Source organism: Salvelinus fontinalis, chromosome 17, assembly GCF_029448725.1.
Source record: "Salvelinus fontinalis isolate EN_2023a chromosome 17, ASM2944872v1, whole genome shotgun sequence".
In the NCBI taxonomy this organism is placed as follows: domain Eukaryota; kingdom Metazoa; phylum Chordata; class Actinopteri; order Salmoniformes; family Salmonidae; genus Salvelinus; species Salvelinus fontinalis.
In genome coordinates, this window is record NC_074681.1 from 35,382,752 (window position 1) to 35,404,184 (window position 21,433).

General features: G+C 45.5%; 1 protein-coding gene across 2 annotated transcripts in view; it reads left to right on the forward strand.

The window, feature by feature from the left end:
* chd7 (chromodomain helicase DNA binding protein 7) overlaps positions 1-21,433 on the forward strand; it is an 88,586-nt gene that overhangs the window by 16,610 nt on the left and 50,543 nt on the right. For both annotated transcript variants that reach the window (XM_055867213.1, XM_055867214.1), the window contains exons 2-3: positions 5,111-7,111; positions 19,622-20,100. In XM_055867213.1, coding sequence (XP_055723188.1) covers positions 5,288-7,111; positions 19,622-20,100 — 2,303 coding nt within the window. In that variant the 5' untranslated portion in view covers positions 5,111-5,287. The remainder of the gene's footprint in view (positions 1-5,110; positions 7,112-19,621; positions 20,101-21,433) is intronic.

Here is a 21,433-nt window from a genome sequence, read left to right on the forward strand (position 1 = left end):
AACTCCTGTTCCTGCTCTTAGCAGTAGCTGTGAGGTGATAAAAGTGGCTAGTGCTGTCACGGCAACACAGGGCCCGGCCCACAGGCCCGCCACACTGGAGCCCTCAGCTCTCATTCTGGCACGTTTAAATTCTAACAAGGCTCAATCTGGTGAAATGTAGGCCAAAGCACGGAATAGTTTCCCAATCATTTTATTTTGAAGAACGTCCTCTTTCTCTCGTTCTTCTTGAGTGTTTCCCTCGCGGGCCCAAGTGACGTTGTGAGTGTAGTTGTTGATTGCTATGGCCATTTACCTACTGCTTCATTTTCGCTGTACTTCTACTGTGTGGCTGAAATAAACAACACAGGGCAAGTTAAAGAGCTTGATGGTGGGTGTATAATTGTGGTTGACTCTGTAGATGAAGAGTAAGTGGTGTAATGGTAGTGTAATATGTCGTAGTCTACTGTAGGCCTATATGACGGTTTAGAAGCAATGTTCAATCACTTGCGTAGATTTAAGAAAAAACTATGGGTAGCCTATAATTCAAATGATGTAAGACTACTAGTCTATGTTGTAGTTTAGCTGATAGAAAAGTACTTTATAACCGACGGTTATGGATGAAGACCGTAAATATATATCAGCTTAGATCACAGGGCAGTTATCACAAAACAGATTATTTTCTGTGTTGTAGCCTAACTAGATACCCTATTCCTCTCTGGTATGATTTACATTTAAAAAATCCTAACTTTAGGCTACTTTGGTGAATCTGCGAGGCGTACAAGACCTTGCGAGACATGGATTACCCAGACCTATGTGCACGTTTCTTCCTGCTTGCCCCCTCCTTTTTGGCTAATGATGCGGGTGTGTGTTCAGTCTGTTGTGTGTAGAATATCGTAGCCAAGTCATTGATGATAGGCCCTGCTTTACTGATGTTGTGAACCATTGCAAGATACAGCATCTCTTGATCGTTGTTAGCCTGTTACGGCTGGGTGTTCCGCTAGCGGAACGTTTTGACAACATCCAGTGAAATTGCAGAGTGCGAAATTCTTTTTTAAATTACAAATATTTAACTTTCATACAATCACAAGTGCAATACACCAAATTAAAGCTTCACTTCTTGTTAATCCAGCCACCGTGTCAGATTTCAAAAAGGCTTTATTCCGCTATTGAAGACGGAATAAACCGTCTTCAATAGCGGATAAAAATGAAAGTGGAGCGAGCGCTAGGTCGCGCGCCTCAAACACAACAGTACACTAGACTCGACCCTCGTTCTGAATAGCCATACTTCTTAATTAGTCAAAAGAAAAACATCAACCAATTTCTAATGACTTGTCATCTAGTGGAAGCCCTAGGAACTGCAACCAGATGCCTCGAATCTAGATTTCCATAGAAACCAATTGAAAACATGGTCACCTCAACAAAAATTCCTGGATGGCTTGTCCTTTTTTTTGTGAGTCGAGTAATCAGTTATTTTGGAGTCGTCTCTCCACCAGTTGGAAAAATGGCAGAGAAAGACAAGCAACAGCAGCGAAGTCCTTTATGGCATTACTATGAGAAGGAAATGCAAACTTTGCGAGGTGGAATTGAGGTACAGCAATGGTAGTACTGGTGCAATGCTTGACCATCTGAAAGGGACGCACTGTGACAACCTAACAGTTGCTGGCAGCTGAATTGTGATTTCACATGTGATTTTGTGCATTTTTATCGTTTAAACAGAGAACCAATAACAAAATGGCGGTTTAAAGAAACTGTTCTTTTGTCACATCCTTAGGACGCTCGCAATGGCTGCCTGGTATTGTGAAGTAATGACTATGGTAATATAGACTTGTCATTCAGGTTATGTTAACTGATATAGCTCATTCACTGTAATGTGTTTTTTGTAACGTCAGTTGAGTTGAATTAGTATATCACAGCACGTTTTAGAAAATGTTACTTCCTGCTTTGCTCCTATGGTATACTCGCAATATGCCATCATTGACTTGAAATGGGACTCCCGTTTGATTCATTCTACTTCTATGGCAGCACTTGCAGTCAGGAGACGAGAAACGATGCATAATAATAATATACATTTGTTTTGCTATTCTGACTGTTATGGTGACCGCTGTAATTTTGTCTGCTCAATTATCGTTATCCAAAATTCCATGACTGTCACAGCCCTAATATCTGTTACTATATCTTTGTTACTGCATAGGCCTACATGGCGGCCGTGGAGTGTGAGTCTATTCACCACAATAAACAGGAAGTCTGACAGCTCCAGGCATGTCACGCCACTCCACTCTCCGCCACATTGGTGGCTAACTACGGATGTGACATTACGCACGCTTCCTACTCAATCATGTTTCGTCACTCTCTCGCTCTTTCTCTCTCTCTCTCTCTGTGTCAACACTCCCCGCTGTGTTGTGGTTTGTCTTTAGAGATCTGTTACATTTTGTTCTTTCTTCATCTCGTGAGTCGCCCAGCAAGTTTTTATTTGAATTCCCTTTGTCTGAGGTTGTTGCTAAAGCAAGTTTGTTGTGTTGCAACTTGCGAGCATCATTCTCTTCCTTTCCTTTGTGATGTCTTTCCTTTTTGAGTTTGTGAAGGTGAAATTCAGTGTCTGAATTGTGTTTTGCGAAGGCTTACCAGTATGCTAATGTAGCCTTTTTGAAGAGTTGCTGTTTAGCAGGAAATTGCTTCCCCTCTGCTCATTGACTAGAAAGGTCAGTGGTAGTAGTGCGTGGGGCTGATGCTAGCAACCATGTGGAGAGGCTTGAAAGAAAGAGGAAAGTTGGGGGTGGGGCAGAGTGAGGGGAATGAAGAGAGGAGGGGATTCTCTAGTGGGGGAAGTGAAGTGTTGAAGTTTCGGGGACACATTCCTCCTCCCCACTCGTGCACCCAAGCTACATAATAAGTACTGTGACACACACACGCCTACACTATCCTCTTCACATACTCAAGCTTACACTAGGACCCAATTTTAGCCTGATATAGTTCTGGTTTATTTTTTTCCAGGTGTCCGTTTTCCACTTTTTTGGAAACCCCCAAACATTTTTTTTATATAAAAAAAATAGAACATTCAAGGTTAATGTTTTTAATTCCACAACAATGTTTAAACCACATCAGGAGACTATTTTAGAGGTCTGGGAAATGTAATGCAAGTGCACACCAGGAAGAGCCATTGTTTGGTTAAGCGGTGTTGCTGTAACGCTCATGTGATTGCAGAGTTTGCAAGACAAATGGCCACTGGATTGACGCAAATAATCATGTTAGCATCCTGCCAGGTAGGCATAGGCTACTTTGGCGTTAACGTTTAAGTGAGGTTTTTGGGAAAGCCTTTTCCATCTCTATCAGAAGGTTATCATTAGCATCATTGCTAACTTTTCAGAAAGTTGCATGAAAATACGAATCACTGACGCATTTTGTCTTGTGATTCACTTGGGTAAATTAATGCTTTCTAATAAGTCCAATAGATTCAGTTTATTTCCTACTGAGAGCAATACATGTAATATTGTTGAATTCCGTTTTAATGTCTGGACTCTGTAACGCTGCTTTCACAGGCTTGAGGCGGAGTAGGGCCCTAACCCGCACATGCCCACACATAAACACGCGTCACGTGTTGAGTTGGACACCCAATCCCTGTGCTAGCTCTCCTTTCAGCCTGGTTTATCTCACACCGCCATAATACCGCCAGCTCATCTGATTACAGAGCTCAGGGGACGTGCAGGTTGAGGACACGCATGATTAGGGGATGCACGATATAGGCGTATAATCTAATAGCGTTTTAGCAATATTTTGTAAAAAAATATTTTATTTTACACTTGGCTAAACTTTGGGAACCATAAAATTAGAATGATCATTCTAGTTTTATGGTTAGAATACAGTGGGAATGCAGTTTTGTTTGGCATGCCAATGGAAGTAAGGGAGATGGTTGTGTTGGAGTAGGAACCAAATTGGTGGTCAGTGTTTCCCAGGGGACCCTAATTGGGTTTAAATAGATGGATACATAGATTTTTTTTAATATTTTTTTTTTTACTTTTCTCCCGCTCATTTATGAACAAGCTGCACAAAGCAGTGCTGATATATTTCACCACTGGTACCAGCCTGTATAAGAGCAAAGGTTTGTCAGCAAGATAAGTGGATTTAGCTAGCCAGCTAGCTAGTGATTAGCGTAAGGGGCCAACACATGTTTTCTAGGCACATTTGCAGCTTGCTAAGACCAACTAACTAGAGTTTTGCAGAGAAAGTTAAACAAACAAATAGTATAAAATAGAAACGTGGATTTCTATAAAGAAGCAATGTGGAAAACTGCGTTATTGTTTCAAAATCAGTTGACTGCTCACTGTTTAGTCAGTGCATGCAGAGTGCAACTCGACCACCAGGAACTGCCTGCTTGAGTGACAGGGGGCGGGTCTTGTGTGTATGGGATTGGGCAGCGCTCAAAAGAGACTGAGCGAGAGCTCTGTCAACTTGAGCAATAAATCTAAAGTTTCAAATAAGGCATTAGACGGCTGTGGCGTTTCAAAATGTCTGGCGGTATGGATGTTGCACATGTCAATATTGCGATTTCTATTAAACATTTTATTTATTTGTGTAGCCTCACTCACTCGTGATGCACCCAGAAACACACACACACACACACACAACATACATGTATGCACTCACTCTTACACACTCACACTTGAGCTCTGCCGCTCTCTCTCCTCTGCCCAACAAAACACACACACGCTTGAGCAGGTGGCTCCCCTCCTTGTATTCTCACATCTGCTGGGCTGATCTGGCAGCTGCTGCTGTTTAAACACCCCTGCTTCTGCCCAGGCCTTTGTTCTTTTCCAACCAACAACCCATTCTAAAGAATGAATGAGTTTAGGCTTGGTGTGTGTGTTGGAAGAAAATCTTTTGTTTGAAAGTAAATGGAAACAGAGGTGGGATGGGGTGGTGGGGGATGGGGATGAAAGGGCTATGGGGGGGGGCGTTTACAACTGATTAAACTGCTAAACATGTGCCACTTTTTAAGAAATCTATTTCAGTTAGGAGGTTAAAGAACAGGAGTAGCGTTGCACAATTGACCTGATATAGCCGATTCTAATGTTCCTATCTCTCTCTTCCCTTTCTCTGTCCTCTTCCTACCGCTCTCCTCTCTCCCTCCCTCCAGGTCCCATAACCTGGCTTTGCCTGACACTGCGTTCTCATTCTCTGAGAGAATTAGGGAAATATGGAGTGACATGCTGCAGATTAGTTAGCGGATTAGTGGCTTTGAGGACATCCACCTCTGTGTGAGCGCAGATTCCCTAGAGCTCCGCTCCCCCCAGCCGCCAGGTCCCCAGCAGCCATGGCCGACCCAGGGATGTTGAGCCTGTTCGGGGACGACGCCAACCTGTTCTCGGACGGGCTGGAGGGCCTGGGGGACTGTGGCTTCCCCCAGGGCCAGCCCAACCCCATGGGGCAGCAGATGCCCCACGAGCACCAGGGCTACGGTTCGCTCTCCTCCAACTCCCTCCACCACCCCTCGCAGGCCGTTCCCGGACAGCCCAAGATGGGCCACCCCTACGACCCCTTCGCGGGCTACGAGCAGCAGCAGGGCCGGATGTTGGGCAACGGGCCCGTCGTCAACGGCATGGCGTCCCCACATTCGCGCTACCACAACAATCCCCAACAACCTGGAGGGGGGCACCACGTCTATTCTGGAGCGCAGGGTGACGGGCGCGGCCAGCCATTCCCTGACGGAGGAGCCGTGTGGGGCCCCCAGGCTGGCCCCGGGCAGGGAAGGCCTCCATTCCAGCAGCAACAGGCTGCAACCCAGGCCCCCTCCCACCAACAACACGGCCCCTCAGGGCCCCAGGGCCACGGCCACCAGATGGGCCCCTACATGGGCCGGGCCGACTATGCGACCATGCAGGGCCACTCTGGCCAGACTCAGACGCCTCCTAGGATCAACCACTTCCCCCAAGGTATGGGCCAGGAGCCCAGCCACTACATGGGCCACGTGGGGCTCCAGCAGAACCCCAGCATGACAGGTCCCCCCATGCGCCACCCAGCCCAGCAACAGCAGCCTCCACAGCAGCAACCGCCTGCCCAGCAGTTCCTCCACCGGCCCAGCCAGGAACCCATGGCCTCCCACACCCCTCGCTTCCCCCACAGCCCCTCTCGCCAGCAGCAGGTCCTGGCCGGGAGGCCCCACCAGAACATGGGGTTCAACATGCACGGCCAGGCAGCCCCCCCTGGTGCTGTAACCAGCTCAGGGCAATACCCCCCCTACCCCCAGTACGGCAACCTTAATCAGGGATTAGCCGGCAGTGCAGGGATGAGTCCCGTCATGAGCCTCAGCAGCACCAGCAACAACAGTAACGCCATGGGGCCAGCCCAGGTCCAGCGCTACCCCAATGTAGGTGGACCCCCACAGCGATACACGGGCCCCCAGGTACACCAGCAGCCTGTCCACCCCAACCAAATCACCGGACAGCCTATGCACCCTTCCCAGCCCATGCACCCCTCCCAGGCACAGGCCACCCCCCAACAGCAACCCCACCTCCCCACACCGCCTCAGGGATCTTACGGTTCTCCCCCCTCCATGTCCCCAATGAGGGGCATGGGAACCCCTGGGGGCACACCTCCGCCTCAACAGGGCCGCCCCCCTAGTGCCGGCCTGGCTCCAGAGGTAGGGGGCTACCCAGGAGTCCCACTCCAGCCCCCTAACCCCATGGCCCCCCCCCAGAGAAACCCCACTCCCATGGGTGCTCAGCAGCCACACCCCCACCTGCAACACCACACTCAGCACCCTTCCCACCCGCAGCAGCACCCCCACATGCCCCCGGGCCAGCAGCTCTACCCCGGCATGCCCCCTAACCAGCGAGTCCCACTCGGGCAGGTGAGACCTCCAGGTCCCATGGCCCACGGTGAGCCTCCAGGACCCCAGGACCAGCGGCTGCTCCCTCTCCAGCAACAGGCTCCCAGACCTGGGCAGCAGCTGCAGCCTCCTCCCATGGCCTTCCAGCAGCTGCAGCAGGTGCACCCCGCCCAGGCTGCTTTGCCCCCGTCGCAGGCCCAGACGCACCTGGCCGGCCCCCACCACCAGAACTCTCCACCCAACCAGCCACCCTGGGCGCCACCGCCACACCAGTCGCCTCCAACCCCCCAGAAAGTGCCTCACATTCAGGTGAGTTTCCTTTGATGTTGAGGTTTGTGTGTGGGGTTTTTTGTGGGTTTGTTTTCATGTGCGTGGGGTATTTGTGTGTGTGTGGGGGGGGGGGGGGGGGGTCTGTGACATTTAAAAACTCAGTGGTGCTCTGGGTGGAGGTTGAATGGGAGTTTTGAGGTGTGTGTGTGTGGGAAATGGATTTTTACAGCGGTTTGTTTCCTCTCCACTGCATATCCTGGCCCTCCCCAAGACCCAGGCGCCACAGTACTAATCTCCTATCCCCCTCCCATCCCCACCCCCTCTCTCTGAGGGGGAATACTCCCTTCCTGCTCTCTAAGCATCTCTCTCCTCCCCCGTCTGCTCTCTTTCCGCCCGCTCTGCTCTCTCTATTCCATCCTCACTTCCCTCTCTTGTTTGTTTAATTCTCTCTCTCTCGTTGTCTGCCCCTCTATCTTTTACTCTTCCCCCCTCTATCCATGCACCCTATCCTGTTGTTTTCCATGTCTCTCTCTTTTCTCTCTCTGCTCTCTCTCTCTCGTTCTGCTCTCTGTGTGTTTGCCTCGTCTGTCTCGAAGGACTCATGCGTGAGTTAATGGTGTACAGCAGGATGTGCCCTGTCGGGAGGGAGAGAGAGGAGGGGAAATGGGGGCAGGGGAGGATAGGGGGGAGCCAGTGGGGAGTGGAGGTTACCAGCTCTCAATAGTTTGCTGTGTGTGTGTCCTGGCTTCCATTAGCTTGTTTTGTGCTCAAAGCCTCTTTCCCTGCAAACCCATTCACATACAATGGCTGCCCTGTGGCAGCACACGCATCCAACACTTAGCATCTCTATTAGTCCTCTTCCTCATTCACACCATCACCACTCTCCACTCCTCCTCTTCCCCTTTACCAGTAGTGGCCCCCTCGCCCCATCCCCCTGGTACCAGGGACTCCTATTAGGGAGTTTTGTGGTTGACATTTAAGATGTCAGAGTTAATTTGCCCAACGCGAATGACCTAGATGTTAGGCACACAGTTAAGCCTCATAGCATCGCTTCGGTGTGCTTCGGTTCCTGGCTACAAGAACGTAACCCCGTTATATGTTAGGCTGGCTGAGGGAAATGCGCCCGAGGACGTCAAGACCATGATGGCGTTATTGTTCCTGTGGTGGATCTGATTTCCCCCCGGTCGCGGTAGCAGTGTCTGGCTCTTCAGCTCTCAACTCTGCATCACTACTCTCTAATATGGTAATAGGGTTCCTGACAGTCAGCAGCTCCTTTAGCTCCCAGCCGTGTCTGCCCTGGCTGCTGTAATATGGTTATGCAGGGTTCGATATCGCGACCAAAACAGTCGCGTTTGCGGACGTTTGACTAAGCAGTGCGACACACATTTTTAATTGGTCATAAAGGTTGTTCTTTCCCCATATGTTTGTACCATGATGTCTTTTTTTTATTATGATTTATTCTAACAGTAATGTGTAATTGACCAAACATAAACCAGCTTTCTGAAGTGCGCATATGGTCCTGTAGGTCTACCACTTTGTGTAGCCGTTAGGCTTTCGTTAGCTTTGCTGACAGTCTTTGTGTAGATGGAAATGCAATTTGAGCTGCAATGCGATTTAAAAAAAAAAACTTTTTTTAAAGAAGCAATCCAGTGACCGTTTTAAACTCAATCACAAGTGCGCTACAGACATAGGTGGCGCGTCATAAGCTACGCTTCCCCTAAAGTAAATGTAATTAAATTGTCAAAATGATATAGCCTGATTAGCCTACTCGTATACAGTTCATTTGGAAAGTATTCAGACCCTTTCCTTACGTTAGTCTTACTATAAAATGGATAAATAAAATTATAAAATCCTCAATCTACACACTACCCCATTATGACAAAACGATAACTGTTTTTTGGTCATTTTGGCTAATTTATTCATATAAACATACTTTAAGTATTCAGACCCTTTGCTGTGAGACTTGAAATTGAGCTCAGGTGCATCCTGTTTCCATTGAATCATCCTTGAGATGTTTCTACAACTTGATTGGAGTCCACCTGTGGTAAATTCAATTGATTGGATGTGATTTGGGAAGGCACACGCCTGTCTAAGGTCCCACAATTGACAGTGCATGTCAGAGCAAAAACCAAGCCATGAGGTCAATGGAATTGTCCGTAGAGCTCCGAGACATGATTGTGTCGAGGCACAGATCTGTGGGAGGGGTACAAAAAATTCTGCGTCATTGAAGGTCCCCAAGAACAGTGGTCTCCATCATTCTTAAATGGGAGAAGTTTGGAACCACCAAGACTCTTCCTAGACCTGGCTGCCTGGCCAAACTGAGCAATCGGGGGAGAAGGGCCTTGGTCGGGAGGTGACCAAGAACCTGATGGGCACTCTGACAGAGCTCCAGCGTTCCTCTGTGGAGATTGTCCTTCTAGAAGGTTCTCCAAACATCTCTGCAGCACTCCACCAATCAGGCCTTTATGGTAGCGGCGATAATCAAGATTCTCTGGTCTGAAACCAAGATTGAACTCTTTGGCCTGAATGCCAAGCATCATGTCTGGAGGGAACCTGGCACCATCCCTACGGCGAAGCGTGGTGGCAGCATAATGCTGTGGGGATGTTTTTCAGCGGCAGGGACTGGGAGACTAGTCAGGATCAAGGGATAGATGACTGGTGCAAAGTACAGAGATCCTTGATTTTAAAAAACCTGCTCCAGAGCGCTCAGGACCTCAGGGTGGGGTGAAGGTTCACCTTCCAGCAGGACAACGACCCTAAGCACAAAGCCAAGACAACGTAGGAGTGGCTTCGGGACAAGTCTCAATGTCCTTGAGTGGCCAAGCCAGAGCCCGGACTTGAACCCGATCGAACATCTCTGGTGAGACCTGAAAATAGCTGTGCAGCGACGCTCCCCATCCAATCTGACAGAGCTTGAGAGGATCTGCAGAGAAGAATGGGAGAAACTCTTCGAATACAGGTATACCAAGCTTGTAGCATCATACCCAAGAAGACTCGAGGATGTTATCGCTGCCAAAGTTGCTTCAAAAAAATATTAAGTAAAGGGTCTGAAATACTTATGTAAATGTAAGATTTCAGTTTTATATTATTAATACATTAGCAAATATTTCTAAACATCTTTTTGCTTTGTCATTATGTGGAGTTGAATGTAGATTGATGTGTGGAAAAGCAATTGAATCAATTTTAGAATGAGGCTGTAACTTTACAAAATATGGAATAAGTCAAGGGTTCTGAATATTTTCTGAATACACTGTCTAAATGTGTATTGCGTTTCTACATTTGAAAACAAGGATGGTCCAACTTGGGCTTCCAAGGAGATAGTCAAGGCTTCCAACTTCTTCTGTCTTGTTGCTGTGCTCCTCACTGCCAATGAACCTCGGGACCCCATGTTTTAAATCCTTTCGTCAAGAACTCCTTTAAAATCTCGTCCCAATTTCCGAAATCACTTTAGCCTAAAACATGCAATCTGCTTCTCCCCATTTTTAATGTTCTAATTGTCTTTTCATCATCCCAGATTGACACAGCATTTCAGTTCTGGCATAGGAACGGTCTGGTGTTTATTAGTGACCTATTTGTTGATAACACATTTGTCTCATTTGATATTCTGAGGGTTGACCATAACGTTCCCACAACTTTTTTTAAAATGTACCTCCAAACTCTGCTTTGCTAAAATGCATTTCCACTCGAGCCCTTGTCCAGTTGAGAGGTGCTCAGATCTTAAAATCTATCTGAAGGGCACAATTTTCAGATTATAGGACATAATACAGAACATTAATCTGCCTTCCTGGGCAAATACAAAATCTCCATGGGAGCAAGACCATGGGTGGCAAGCTACACGATGACACATGGCAACATGGTATGTGGCACATCCACACATCATTTTGCATAAGGCATGTAAGTTCAAGCCTTTGCACTGTCTCCATTACTCAAATGACAGATTGGCAAAAATACATCCAAGTGTTTGAGATGCCACGAGGCGAATAACTGGGACACATTTCAGTCATGCCAATCTTTGATTGGTTTCTGGGACCCCCCTTTTTTTAATGCTTTTTTAAAATCTCACTTACAGTACCAGTCAAAAGTTTGGACACCTACTCATCCAGGGTTTATCTTTATTTTTACTTTTTTCTACATTGTAGAATAGTAGGGAAGACATCAAAACTATGAAATAACACATGGAATCATGTAGTAACCAAAAAAGTGTTAAAGAATTAAAAATATATATTTTATATTAGTCTTCAAATTGTCGCCCTTTGCCATGACAGGTTTGCACACTCTTGGCATTCTCTCAACCAGCTTCATGAGGTAGTCACCTGGAATGCATTTCAATTAACAGGTGTGCCTTGTTCATTTGTGGAATTTCTTTCCTTAAAGTGTTTGAGGCAATCAGTTGTGACACTATAGGGGTGGTATACCGAAGATAGCCCTATTTGGTAAATGACCAAGTCCATATTATGGCAAGAGCAGCTCAAATAAGCAAAGAGAAACGACAGTCCATCATTACTTTAAGACATGAAAGTCAGTCAATACGGAAAATGTCAAGAACTTCAAGTGCAGTCGCAAAAACCATCAATCGCCATGATGAAACTGACTCTCATGAGGACTGCCACAGGAATTGAAGACCCAGAGTTACCTCTGCTGCAGAGGTTAAGTTCATTAGCGTTACCTGCCTCGGAAATTGCAGCCCAAATAAATGCTTCAGAGTTCAAGTAACAGACACATCTCAACATCAACTGTCAGAGGAGATGGCCTGAAACAGGCCTTCATGGGCAAATTGCTGCAAAGAAACCACTACTAAAGGACACCAATAAGAAGAGACATGCTTGGTCCAAGAAACACGAGCAATGGACATTAGACCGTTAGAAATCTGTCCTTTTGGTCTGAGTCCAAATTTGAGATTTTTGGTTGTGTTGGGGTGCTTTGCTGGTGACGCTGTCTGTGATTGATTTAGAATTCAAGCCACACTTAACCAGCATAGCTACCGTAGCATTCTGCAGTGATACGCCATCCCATCTGGTTTGGGCTTAGTGGGACAATAATTTTGTTTTTCAACAGGACAACGTCCCAAAATACACCTTCATGCTGTGTAAGGGCTATTTGACCAAGGAGAGTGAGTGCTGCATCAGATGACCTGGTCTCCACACCAATTTAGATGGTTTGGGATGATTTGGACTGCAGAGTGAAGAAAAAAGCAGCCAACCAGTGCTCAGCATATGTGGGAACTTCTTCAAGACTGTTGGAAAAGTATTCCTCATGAAGCTGGTTGAGAAAATGCCAAGAACGTGCAAAGCTTCCATCAAGGCAACTTCGAATCTCAAAAATAAAACATTTTGATTTAACACTTTTTCGGTTACTACATGATTCCATGGGTTATTAGATGGTTTTGATGTCTTCACTATTCTACAATATAGTAAAAATAAAGAAACCCTTGTGTAGGTGTGTCCAAACATTTGACTGCTACTGTATGTGTAATAACTATTAACCCCAACCTGTTCAGCTAATTTTGGAGTAATTCCCCTAGATCAGAATGTTACCACGCATCAGGTGAATGCAACAGCATTTGCCTCACTGCTAGCTCTCTGCCTTGTCCTATTTTTCTGGAAGTCTGCAAAACCAACTTCCTTTATGCAGTGTGTTAAGGAGGTGATGTCATCTCTGCCTCTAGAAAAGGTTAGGTGCACTGTGCTTGGGTCTCGACAAAAGTAATGTCTGATCTAGTGGCCATATTGTGATACAGATTTTTTTTCTTTCTCCGTTATCAATTTTTTTGTCTTGTCTGTGATATCTTTGTATGATGCCTTGGTGGGTGGAGGAATGAGGGGTTGGGATTGTTGTGCTGTTCTTCCTGTTCTCACATCTGAAAACCTATAAAGTACATGGTGTTAAATATCGGGAATAAATTTATTTTGTCCCCCTACACCAAATGTGATCATGACACGCAGGTTAAAATATCAAAATAAACTCTGAACCAATGACATTAATTTGGGGACAGGTCGAAAGCATTAAACATGTATGGCAATTTAGCTAGTTAGCTTGCACTTGCTAGCTAATTTGTCCTCTTTAGCTAGCTTGCTGTTGCTAGCTAATTTGTCCTGGGATATAAACATTGAGTTGTTATTTTACCTGAAATGCACAAGGTCCTCTACTACGACAATTCATCCACACACAAAACGGTCAACCGTCTCGTTTCTAGTCATCTCTCCTCCTTCCAGGCTTTTTCATCGTTGAACTTATATGGTGATCACATCTAAACTTTCATAGTATTATCACGACAACCGGCAAAACGGTTAGGCTTTCAATCACCCACGTGGGTGGGTGGGTGAGGATGAGGAGATGGCACATGGGTACTTGCTTCTATAACCCAATGCGGAGATGGGAGAGGCAGGACTTTCAGCGAGATCAGCATCAGAAATAGGAACAACTTCTATTTTAGCCCTTGGCGCGAGCGAGCATCAGAAATAGGAAAAACTTCTATTTTAGCCCTTGGCGCGCGCGAGCGAGCAGTGGGTGCAATAATTGAATAACATATATTCCTACATTTATTTTTGAGTGGTGTAGTCAGGGTATTAGTTGATTAATTTAGGAGTCATTTTCAACATATTTGATACAGCCTAACTGCTAAAACTGCAGTTTGGATTTGTAAAGTTCAAATTGATATAGTCATGCACAATATTGTCACTGTCAAATATCACAATATTTGATTTAATCGAATATCGGCACCATCCTTGTCTAGTCCACGCTGCACAGGGTTACCTATTCTTTAAGTCGGCCACGGTTGCTGAGCTGATGGATACTGGCTCCATGAACCTTCTTCTATATAGCAACCAGAACCAACCATACTCTAAAGAAAGAGTATGTCACGCATGTAAATATCACTATAGGCCTGAGCAAAAACTATTGCTGCTTGGCCTGACGATATCGGTGTTCTGTGTCTCGCCGCTCTTAGCGGCATCAACTTTTCCAACCGAACGACACAATGCCCTTTTTTCCCCCCATCAGTCAAAGAGGCAACAGAGTATGTCTGTGGAGACTACTCTGATTCATCATATCCCCATCTGCCAAAGCAATGATGTGGGAAACATTGGATTACCAAGCTACCTGGAATATTATGAATGTATCTGCCTGCCTTATGCCTACAGAGTTCGAAAATATTGCTTTGCATTTTGGCGGTGCCGGATATATTTATTTTGTTATAAAAGAGCTTTAGGAAGGCCATAAACTGCACCTGCACGTGTTGAAGGCTACAAGTATTGATTCCATTCTTCAGTAGCATTTCGTTCATTATGATCCCATTCGGAGAATGGACGAGTTTAAAAAGCCCATAGATTTAATCAGCAGATGCTAGCTAACTGGACCCGTTTGACGGAGTTAATGTTTCCAAATGTGGGCTTCTCCAATGACTGCTCGTGCTGGCACGTTTATCACTTCAGCTCGCTCTAGTCCGTTTTGTTTTCAAGGGGATAGACTGAAAAATGAATTCAAGAGTACTTTTGAATAAGAAAAGGTGTCCTTGGAGTCTTTCTGCCTTTTCAAATTCAGCTGTTGTAGGAATTCTGCACCTGATTACCTCTGGCTAACACAGTGGATGTTGTTATTTTTGGTTGGCATCAACAAACAGTAAAAAAGAAAATGAAGTTAATGTTTGTCAATGGCCTTATTCTTTGGGGCTGTTGGATCACCAACTTATCCTCCAGTGACGGTAAGGCCCATTTTAGGATTTTCAGCCCTGTCCCTCAAGTGCTCGAACTCCAAAAGACTCTCCCACCCTCTCTCAAAACCACAAGACATTGGTTGATTGGCATCTACGGTCTTTTACACCCTTAGGCCACAGGCCTGCCATTTTGTTTTAACAGTGTTGAATTGGCATCAGTTGGGAACAATTTCAATTCATCAAAATGAATTGAACAACCGACATTGTAAAGAAATATTCTGGTTTGAAATGAAACTGACCCTAACCCTGATTTGCACAGGGATGAAAGACAGGTGGTCCCAGGGGTTTCTAACCGTAGCCTGTGAGCAGGGGTCTGCTAGTTGCAAGGATTTGACAAACCCCAGACGGTCAAGCCAATGGTTCTCCATCACCGGAGACTATACAGTTGACTGTTTTTAATGCCATCGTTGTCCATATTTTATGCTTCCTTCAAGGAATACTGAATATGAAAAATGGAGGACCATATTTGTAGCATCGCGATGGCGTTGTTCACCCTGGAGGTGTTGTGGTGAAGGACCACAGCCACTCAGCAGCAGTGGCCGCCCTCTGCTCTGCTCCTTCAGGGAGTATTTAGCTCAGAGAGCGAGCACTTTGGCTGCCAGAATAACCGGCACATCACTCTTCCCCTCCGAGAGATGAAACCCAATACCGTCCGTATCGTATTCTGCACTGCTGCTGTCACATTAGCGATGCAGTGAGTGTGTGCGTGCACCGGGCCCATTGTCATTCATGTGATTGATTATCGGGGAAGCTGGGCAAGAGGAGACGTTTATCCATTAAAGCAGCAGTCCAGGCCCCCTCTCGCCTCTCTCTCTATTTCTATGGCCAGCCTGTCTTCTGCACACCTCTGTTTGGGGATGTGCATAAACACATTCTATGTGACCTTGGTGATGTTTGGCATGCACCATGCACCCAATCTGTCTCTTCGCTTGTTTACAGGAAATTTGCATTTGACTGCAGCAGTTGTGGTTTCTTCAACAACAAAAAAAAAAATTGGTCTCTGAGCGATCTGCAGGCCTCCCAGATAAAACGAGCACGCTACAAACGAGACCTCATCTTTCATTCTTCTGAATTTCCTTCCTTTCTTTCTCTACTCTCTTTAGTGAAAATACTTGCGCACACTCCAACCAGCTCAGACAAGGGGGATGTTTTCGAAGACTCCTTCGGCAAGAGCTGTGGCATATTGCAGTAAATTTGCGTATGTCCATAAATGCACCCCCCCCTTTTCCCATTTTTATTTTCTTCAAGTATGGATATAATTTATTCGTGTCATAATGCCTTCGCCCCATCTGCTACTGGGACTCCGGGCAGCTGGAAGCCCCAAACAGCTGCCAACGTGTTTCCTGTCAGCCCAGCTCTACTGGGGATAGAGAGCAGGGGAGAGGAGAGCTACTTCTGTCTCTACAGGAATAGAGACTAGAATTACCAAGTCCTTCTCTTTAGGAATAGAGGCTAGATTAGACCTAGCCCCAGACTCTTTAGCAATAGAATTCAGATTAGAGCCAACAGTCTGGATAAATTGCATATATTGTCTCTAAGGCTAAATTGGAAATGTGCTCTTTCTCTATAGACCTATAGGTTTAGATTTAGTCATTTATCTCCATGCTGAACTAAAGAAAAAATACAATTGTATTTGTCGCATGGTTCGTAAGCAAAGGGTGTAAACTAAGTGGGACGCTTTATTACGGGCCTTTCCCAAAATGAAGAGGGGTAGAAATTGAAAAATAAGACGAGGAATAATTACACAATGAGTAACGATAACTAGGCTATATACACAGGGTACCAGTACGGAGTCGAAGTGCTGGGGTATGAGGTAATTGAAGTAGACGTGTACATATAGGTAGGGGTTAGTGCTGAGCGATTAAGCTGAAATTAAACTAATTGATCAACGTCGGTTCAATTACACTGAACAAAGGTATAAACGCAACATGTAAAGTGTTGCTGAAATATAAATTAGCAGAAATGTTCTATAAGCACAAATAGCTTGTTTGTTTCAAATGTTCTGGACAAATTTGTTCACATCCCTGTTAATGAGCATTTATCCTTTGCCAAGATAATCCATCCACCTGACAGGTGTCATATCAAGAAGCTGCTTAAACAGCATGATCATCATACACCTTGTGCACCTTGTGCTGTGGACAGTAAAAGGCCACTCTAACGTGCAGTTTTGTCATACAACACAGTCACAGATGTCTCAAGTTGAGGGAGTGTGCAATTGACGTGCTGACTACAGGAATGTCCACCAGAGCTGTTGCCAGAGAATTGAAAGTTCATTTCTCTACCATAAGCCGCCTTCAATGTCATTTTAGAGAATTTGGCCGTGGGCCGGCATAAACTATGGACAACAAACGCAATTGCGTTTTATCAATGGCAATTTGAATGCACAGAGATACCGTGACGAGATCCTGAGGCCCATTGTCGTGCCAATCATCCGTCGCCATCACCTCATGTTGCAGCTTAATGCACAGCCCCATGTCGCATGGATCTGTACAGTTCCAGGAAGCTGAAATTATCCCAATTTTTTTCATAGCCTGCATACTCACCAGAAATGTCACCCATTGTGCATGTTTGGTATGCTCGGGATCAAAATGTACAACAGCGTGTTCCAGTTCTTGCCAATATCCAACAACTTCGCACCGCCATTGAAGAGGAGTGGGACAACATTCAACAGCCTTATCAACTCTATATGGAGATGTCGTGCTACCTTTAAGTATCTATGACCAACAGATGTATATCTGTATACCCAGTCATGAAATCCATCGATTAGGGCCTAATGAATTTATTTCAAATGACTGATTCCTTAAAACCTCATGGAAATAGGGTAGCTGTTTTCACTTTGGGGGAAAAATCGTGCCCAAATTAAATGGCCTCGTACTCTGTTCTAGATCATACAATATGCATATTATCACTATTGGATAGAAAACAATCTGAAGTTTCTAAAACTGTTTGAATTATATCTGAGTAAAACAGAACTCATTTGGCAGCAAACTGCCAAACAGGAAGTGAAAATGGGGCTTCCACTAGATGTCAACAGGCAGTAGAATGTTGAATGGGGTGTCTAGCTTGATGTGAGACCGAATGAGAGCTTTTGGAGCTGCGCACCAGGGAACACGACATTGTCTTCTGAAATGCGTTAGGTATACACGACGAAATGCTCCGTCTCAGACTTTATTGAATACATATGAGAAAAACATAAAGATGGATTTTCAACCGAGTTTGACCAGTTTATTCAACGTTTATTGTGACTTTTGGAATTTTGTTCCATGCGCCAAGAGTTGATGGGCACGTGTGCGCCACAATGCTAGCCAAAGTTGCTAATTTGACAGAAGAAATGGACATTCTAAAACAAAACAACGATTTATTGTGGAAATAGCACTCCTTGCACTACATTCTGATGGAAGATCATCAAAGGTAAGAGAATATTTATGATATTTCGTATTTTTGTGGTATATGTTGGCTCCAAGGTGGAGAATTGCTGGGCGCTATCTCAGAATATTGCATGTTGTACTTTGTACTAAAGTTATTTTATTAAATCTAACACAGCGGTTGCATTAAGAACCAGTGTATCTTTCATTTGCTGTACAACATGTATTTTTTTTGGTTAGTTTACGTAACTGTCAAATTTCTCCGGCAATTTGGTGCATTATGACGCCGTATTCACAATGTAAAACCAGGATTTGTAGCTATACATATGCACATTTTCGAACAAAACATAAATGTATTGTATAACATGATGTTATAAGACTGTCATCTGAAGTTGTTCAAAGGTTAGTGATTAATTTTATCTCTGTGTGGGTTTTGTGAAAGCTACCTTTGCGGTGGAAACATGGGCGTTGTGTGTTTGGCTATTGTGGTGAGGTAACATAAATATATATATTGTGTTTTCGCTGTAAAACATTTTAAAAATTGGAAATGTTGGCTGGATTCACAAGATGTTTATCTTTCATTTGCTGTATTGGACTTGTGATTTCATGAAATTATATTATATGATATCCCTGTGGCGCTAGGCTATGCTCGTCAGCTTTTTTGATGAGGATGATCCCGGAGCCGGGATGGGGGGTCCGTAGAGTTTAAATGAACTAACTCAATCAAATCCTTGAAATTGTTGCATTTATTTTTCTTCAGTGTATTTGTTTTGTTTTCTTCTGTGATCTCAATGTCCACATTGCAGTTTCTTTAGATGCATCACATCCACCCTGAACTGTGCGACGTAGTTTCCAACAAGCCAATATTCTACCTAGTTTAGTGCATTGAATGTGGTAATTAACTACAATAATAATAAATGTAATATACACAACTGGAATATTTTATGAATGTGAATTAATAATTGGTAAACAGTCACTAGCATCATGGGACTTTTATTAATTGTTTAAGTCGCTCTGGATAAGAGCGTCTGCTAAATGACTTAAATGTAAATGTAAATGTTATTCTGTTAATGCATTCAACCCAAATAATCTAACTGAACCAACCTCAAAAAGCTCTAATCGCTCAGCACTAGTGGGGATCAAGTGACTAAACAAGAGGATAGATAATAAATAGTAGCAGCAGCATATGTTTGAGTTAGTATACACAGAGGTAGCTAGCTGTTGGGCTAACTATTTAGCAGTCTTATGGCTTGGGGGTAGAGCTTTGAGAAAAGTATAAAGCTAGCAATAGCAGTACTGGGATAGAGGTAACGACTACGGTGGGGAACAGCAGGTGTGATGTTTGGGGCAACTTGTGGATGACATCTTTTACAAAAACGGTGTAACCCTAAAGAGTCGTTGTGATCAGCATTTTTGTTTCCCCTGCTGCTGAAAGCATTTACTAATATCTTAGTCCTTCTCTTCTCCTGGCAGTATTCCCCTTCAGATCCATCATCCGCGACGACAGCTTCCGACAGGACATCCGCCTCGGGGGCAAACCTCCAGCCAGCCTACCGTGACCAGCAGCCCACGGACACAGAGCAGAAGCCAAAAAAGAAGAAGAAGAAGAAGAAAGCCAACGTGATTGAGGGGGAGAAGGGAGAAGAGGGGGAGAAGGGAGAAGAGGGGAAGAAGCAGAAGAAGAAGAAGAAGAAGAAAGGAGTTATGGAGGAAGGTGACGAGGAGAGGAAGCCGGGTGTCGGGGACAGCTGCGGGGCTGAGGTTGACCCTCTGACAGGCGCCCTGGAGGAATCGCCAGCGGCGGATAAGAAGACCAAGAAGAAACCAAAGGAGAAGGAGCCTAAAGAACCCAAGCCACCCAAGACTCCGAAAATGCCCAAGACCCCCAAAGATCCCAAGGAGAAGAAGGCCAGGAGCACCACCCCTAAGGCCAAGATTCCCAAGAAGCACAGGTAGGTTACATCTGCATTATATAAACTAAATGTAGGTTACATCACTCTAGTAGAGGCTTAACTATTAATAGCAGCACTACATTTAGATGATAGGCTACATCTAGGCAAGGCACATACTTCCACATAAGCTGCTCTCTAACTACTGTTATTGAACGCCTTGTTGATTTCAGTCTGTGTTCAGGTCAGTATTTATGCTTTTAGTACTTAGTTGGATAAACCTTGCTCTTCAATCACGTGACCAGTCGGTGGGAAACACCGGTCACGACCCCGAGTTCATGAACACACAGGTGGACAAGGAGTGACATCCGGGGTCTTGGCACATGTAGGCAGGGACACTGGTTGGTTATGTGATCATTCGACTCGGTGAGCTAGCTATGCCGCTGGTTTGGTGGCGTGTCCATGGGTTTGTGAGTGTACATTGTGAAGCAGCCATCTATTGACGTTAACAACCGCAGTAGTAGCACACCAAGTTGCTGCCAAACCAAGCTGAGAGTTTTGGCGTTGGCTTACACAGCGATGGGAACCTTCCATCCTCATGCTTTAGTGGGAACATGTTGGTTGGCCTTCAGCATTCAGTCATGACCTAATATGAAACCACTGAAAATCGCCAGTCAACTTAACCTGTGAGGTAGAAGTTGCGTGAACCAGAGTGATTCATCTAGGGCTGGAGATGGATGGAGAAGCGCCTTCATGTTACCTGGTCTGTCCATCTCAACACCATGTCGCAGATGTTTGCTTCTATCTCCCGCTCTCTTCTCTGTCTATCACAGGGCTTCAGGAGCCCTTAGCATGCTAAAGACCCTGCGTCTCGGTCTCTCTCTCTCTCTCTCTCTCTCTCTCTCTCTCTCTCTCTCTCTCCCCCCCTCGCTCTCTGCCTCCTTGGGTGGAAATGCAAAGCAGGTGGGCAGAGCCAGTGAGCGATCTGGCCTTTTCATTGTGGAGGTAGTAACATGAGCTGCCTGAGGAATGTGTCAGCAGAGCCCCCCCACCCCCGCCTTTCTCTATCCCGCTGCCCTCATCCCCCTCTCTTCCCCTACTCCGCAGTGCTGTCACTCTTCCTGCCGCTTGGCCCCTTTCATCCAGAGGAAGAGGGAGGGGCCAGAGCCGCCAGTCAGCCCCGCATCTGCGGCCCAGCACCGGAGCAGGGGTCAGCTGAGGGGGAGGTGTGTGTGAGAGGAAGCGAGCGGTGGGGGGGGGAGGAAAAAAAGATTCATGTGTGGCTGTGTGGTAGAGGGAAGTGAGTGTGTTTCTGTGTGTGTGTGCCTAGAGGGGGAGGAGGTAATCTTGTGGCGTAAAATGGCCGCTAATGGTAATCAAGGCCATGCTGCCTCAT